The 4,896-nt window shown below is 61.8% G+C and overlaps 2 protein-coding genes across 2 annotated transcripts; one reads left to right on the top strand and one right to left on the bottom strand.

Moving 5' to 3' along the window:
- Window positions 1–5: 5 nt before the first annotated feature.
- On the bottom strand, window positions 6–1,974 carry LOC113941443 (DNA-(apurinic or apyrimidinic site) lyase-like; the record flags this gene model as incomplete). Its single annotated transcript, XM_027632596.1, is given in 6 exon segments — window positions 6–62; window positions 283–475; window positions 902–985; window positions 987–1,054; window positions 1,522–1,609; window positions 1,899–1,974. Coding segments are annotated over 5 exon segments (451 nt in total), but the record flags the coding sequence as incomplete, so codon positions are not given.
- A 132-nt stretch (window positions 1,975–2,106) lies between these two features.
- On the top strand, window positions 2,107–4,884 carry LOC113941442 (probable tRNA N6-adenosine threonylcarbamoyltransferase; the record flags this gene model as incomplete). The annotated part of the gene is made up of 6 exons (XM_027632595.1): window positions 2,107–2,373; window positions 2,470–2,589; window positions 3,165–3,340; window positions 4,158–4,253; window positions 4,464–4,513; window positions 4,729–4,884. Coding segments are annotated over exons 1-6 (713 nt in total), but the record flags the coding sequence as incomplete, so codon positions are not given.
- Between the last annotated feature and the right edge of the window lie 12 nt (window positions 4,885–4,896).

Genomic DNA, 4,896 nt, shown 5'->3' with positions numbered 1-4,896 from the left:
GGACAGACTGGGAGGGGATTGGGAACTGATCACCCGGCCCTCCGAGTTGTGCTCGGGGGCTCCTGGGGGGGTAAAACAGGGGTTGGCGGGGCTGAGGGGCACTGGGAGGGGACTGGGACAGACTGGGAGGGACGGGGAGAGACTGGAAGGGGATTGGGAGGGACTGGGAGGGGATTTATCTGCATTTTGAGCCAGTTTATCCCCATTTTGGTGGTATTTTGGGGCAGTTTTTGGATATCTGGGGTTATTTTAGTATATACTGGGGCAGTTTTGGGGTCTCACCTATGCCATAGGTGACCTTGAGGGGCTCAGTCTTGGTCAGCAGCCCCACCCCGCTGTATCCGGGTTTCCCCTCGGCGCTGGCCCAGAACTGGTGGGGCAGCCCCGGCAGCCCCCGGACCTCGGGGGGCACGGAGGGACCCGCACATTTCGTCTCCTGCAGGCACAGAACGTCCGGGGCCTCCTCCTGCACCCACTGTGGGGAGAGAGAGCCCCGGGGTGAGGGCGGAGACCCCAAAAAACGGGTCCAGGACCCCAAAAAACGGGTCCAGAACCCCAAAACACAGGGCCAGGACCCCAAAACACGGGTCCAGGACCCCAAAAAATGGGTCTGGGACCCCCCCATAGACCCACGGGTGACCCCCCAGACACCTTCCAGTCCCTCCCAGTCCCTCCCACTCCCCTCCCAGGCCCACCCCATCCTTCCCAAACCTCTCCCAGTCCCTCCCAGTGCCCCCAGTCCCACCTGGCCCCCCCCTTTCTTGACCCTCAGTCCCTCCCAGTGCCCCCAGTCCCACCTGGGCCCCCCCTTTCTTGACCCTCAGTCCCTCCCAGTGCCCCCAGTCCCACCTGGGCCCCCCCTTTCTGGACCCTCAGTCCCTCCCAGTGCCCCCGGTCCCACCTGGGCCCCCCCTTTCTTGACCCAGGCTCTCAGCCCGTCGACGTTCCACGAGGTCACCTTGAGGGTCCAGCGCCGCCCCCCCGGGGGTCTCCTCCCGGAGCGGGGGGTCCTCGTACTGGGGGGCGGGGGAAGCCTTGGGCACCTTGGGGGGCACTGGGGGGGAAACGGGGGGTCAGTGGGGGGCACTGGGACAGGCTGGGCGGCTCCTGCTGGGTTGTACTGGGTTATAGTGGGTTGTACTGGGTTGTACTGGGTTGTACTGGGTTATAGTGGGTTGTACTGGTTATAGTGGGTTGTACTGGGTTGTACTGGGTTATACAGGGTTATAGTAGGCTATACTGGGTTATGTTTGGTTATACTGGGATATACTGGGTTACACTTGACCATACTGTGTTAGACAGGGTTGTACTGGGTTGCACTGGGTTATACTGGGCCATACTGGGTTGCACTGTGTTGCACCGGGTTATACTGGGCCATACTGGGTTATACAAGGTTATACTGGGACATACTGGGTTATACTGCATTACACCGAGTTATACTGGGACGAGCTGTGTTGCACTGGGTTATACTGGGCCATACTGGGTTATACTGGTTTATACTGGTCCGTGCTGGTCACTCACCCCCCTCTCCGTCCTTCGCCGCCTCCTCCTTCTTCCCGCGCTTCGGCATCACCGAGACCACGCCCCTTTCCGGCTTAGGCCGCGCCCCCCTGCACTAGAGAGCCAATCAAAGCGCGCTTAGGGCCTCAGGCCCGCCCCCCGCCGTCCTCAGCAGCCAATCAGCGTCCGCCGCCGACACGTGGGCCCGAACCGGAGCCAATCAGAGCCCGAGGGGGCCCGAACCGGAGCCAATCAGCGCCCGCGGGGCCCGAACCGGGGTTAATCAGCGCCCGCCGCTCTCCCGGTTAAACCCGCCCCCCCACCCACGCCGCCTGTCAATCAACCCCCTCCCCCAGCCAATCAGCGCCCGTCGTACCTCATTTCCCCCCCTCACTTACCGTTTAACCAATCAGCGCCCGCCGCTCTCCCGGTTAGGCCCGCCTTCCGCTCTCACAACCAATCAGCGCCCGCCGTACCTCAGCGCCCCCCCCTCCTGTCCTCTCAGCCAATCGGCGGCCGCCGCGAGCGGCGCGAGCGCTTCCCGCGCGCGGGAACTACTCAATGGAACCGGTGGGCAGCGCGTGGGGCAGGGGGCGTGGCCGGAAGCGGAAACTGGCGGTGTCACGTGACACGGGGAGGCGGAGCAGCCGTGAGGGGAGGGCGGAAGTGACGTCACGGCGCGGGAGCGAAGAGCGGCGGGAGGAAGACCCGGGAGCTCCGTGACGTCATTTTTCCCCCCCGGGGGGCCGTGTGACGTCATGCCGACCGTACTGGGCCTGGAGGGCTCCGCCAACAAGGTGGGCGCGGGGGTCGTGCGGGACGGCGCCGTCCTGAGCAACCGCCGCGCCACCTACGTCACCCCGCCGGGACACGGTGACGTCACGATCCCCGTCCCTTCCCCCCTTGCGTGACGCGAGCGGGCCCCCCCCCGTGTGACGTCACGTCGTGTCCCCCTTTCCCCCCCCTCAGGGTTCGCCCCCGGGCCCACCGGGCGGCACCACCGCGAGCGGCTCCTCGGCCTGGTCGGGGCCGCGCTCCGGGACGCGGGAGTGGGGCCGGCCGAGCTCGATGGGGTGGCCTTCACCAAAGGTGGGTGAGAGGGACCCAAAAAAACCCCAAAACCCCCTAAAACACCCCCGGGAGAGGGACGGGGGGGCCTTCACCAAAGGTGGGTGAGAGGGACCCAAAACCCCCCTAAAACACCCCGAAAACACCCCCGGGAGAGGGACGGGGGGCCTTCACCAAAGGTGGGTGAGAGGGACCCTAAAACACCCTAAAAACACCCCCGGGAGAGGGACGGGGTGGCCTTCACCAAAGGTGGGTGAGAGGGACCCAAAAACCCCTAAAACACCCCAAAAACAGCCCTGAAAAAAACCCCTTGGCCATGGTGGCCACGGTGGCCCGCACGCTGGCCCAGCTGCAGTTGGGGGGGTCCCAGGGTGATTTTGGGGTCATTAACCCCATTTTTGGTGTCACTAACCCCGTTTTTCAGGCAGGCCTGGGCATGGGTGCCCCACTGGCCTTGGTGGCCACGGTGGCCCGCATGCTGGCCCAGCTGTGGCTGGGGAGTGGCTGGGGGGTCCCAGGGTGATTTTGGGGTCATTAACCCCGTTTTTGGTGTCACTAACCCCGTTTTCGGGGTCACTAACCCCATTTTCGGGCAGGCCCAGGCATGGGTGCCCCGCTGGCCGTGGTGGCCACGGTGGCCCGCACGCTGGCCCAGCTGTGGGCGCTGCCCCTGCTCGCCGTCAACCACTGCGTGGGGCACATCGAGATGGGGCGGCTGCTCGGGGCCGCCCCCGACCCCGCCGTGCTCTACGTCAGCGGCGGCAACACCCAGGTGGGGGTTCGGGGCGATTTCCGGTGATTTCGGGTAATTTCGGGTGACTTTGGGTGATTTTGGGTGATTTCGGGTGGTGTCGGGTTGATCCTGGGCGGTTTTGGGGTGATACCGGGTGACACTGGGGGATACTGGGGCCGTTTCAGGTGATATCAGGTGATTTCAGGTGATGTCAGGTTGATCCCAGGTGGTTTTGGGGTGATTTTGGGTGATTTCAGGTGACCCCGGGAGGACATTGGGGTGATCTCAGGTGATTTTGGGCTGATCCCAGGTGATTTTGGGGTGATTCTGGTTGATATGAGGTTGATCCAGGTGGTTTTGGGGTGGTTTGGGCATAATTTTTGGTGATACCAGATGATAAGAGATTGATATCAATTGACTGGGGGCAATTAGTGAGATTTTTGGGTAATTAATTAGGTTTTGGGGGAAACTAATGAGGCTTTGGGGCAATTAATGAGGTTTTGGGGGTAATCAATGAGTTTTTTGCAGCAATTAGTGAGGCTTTGGGGGGCAATTAATGAGGTTTTAGGGGTAATTAATGAGGTTTTTGGGGCAATATGCTGAGCTTTGTGGGTAATGAATGAGATTTTGGGGGCAATTAACAAGGTTTTTGGGGTAACTAATAAGGTTTTTGGGGTAACTAACGAGGTTTTTGGGGTAACTAACAAGGTTTTGGGGTAACTACTGAGGTTTTGGGTTAACTACTGAGGTTTTGGGGTAACTAACGAGGTTTTTGGGGTAACTAACGAGGTTTTTGGGGTAACTACTGAGGTTTTGGGGTGACTAACGAGGTTTTTGGGTCATTAATTCCCCCCAGGTGATCTCGTACTCGCGGCGCCGGTACCGGATCCTGGGGGAGACCCTGGACGTGGCTGTGGGAAACTGCATCGACCGCCTGGCCCGGCTGCTGCAGGTCACTCATTAGCGCTAATTAGCACTGATTAGGGGGCTGGGGGCTGACAGGGGGGTTTTGGGGTGATTAACGGGGGTTAATTGGGGTGTGGGGGGTTCATTGGGGGTAGTTAAGGGGGGTTAATTGGGGTTTGGGGGGTTAATTGGGGTCTGGGGGTTATCTGGGGGTAATTAAGGGTTGTTAATTAGGGTCTGGGGGGTCTCTCCACAGATCCCCAATGACCCCAGCCCCGGGTACAACGTGGAGCAGTTGGCCAAGAGGTGACCCCGAAATTGCCCAGATCGACCCCAAAACCCACCCTGGGACCCCCCAAACCCCTCTGGGACCCCCCAAACCCCTCTGGGACCCCCCAAACTCCCCTTTGGGACCCCCCAAACCCCTCTGGGACCCCCAAACTCCCCTCTGGGACCCCCCAACCCCTCCTGGGACCCCCCAAACCCCCTCAGACCACCCCAAACCCCCCCTGTCCCCCCAGGGGCCGCCGGCTGGTCCCGCTGCCCTACGTGGTGAAGGGTCTCGACGTGTCCTTCTCGGGGCTCCTTTCCCACCTCCAGGTACCCCCAAACCACCCCCTGAGACCCCAAAACCCCCCCAAACCCGGGGGACCCAGAAAACACCCCCCTGACCCCCCGTGTGCCCCCCC

The sequence above is a fragment of the Corapipo altera genome, unplaced genomic scaffold (genome assembly GCF_003945725.1).
Source record: "Corapipo altera isolate COAL_440 unplaced genomic scaffold, ASM394572v1 60412, whole genome shotgun sequence".
Taxonomy (NCBI): Eukaryota; Metazoa; Chordata; class Aves; order Passeriformes; family Pipridae; genus Corapipo; species Corapipo altera.
This window is presented reverse-complemented; position numbering and strand designations above follow the sequence as displayed.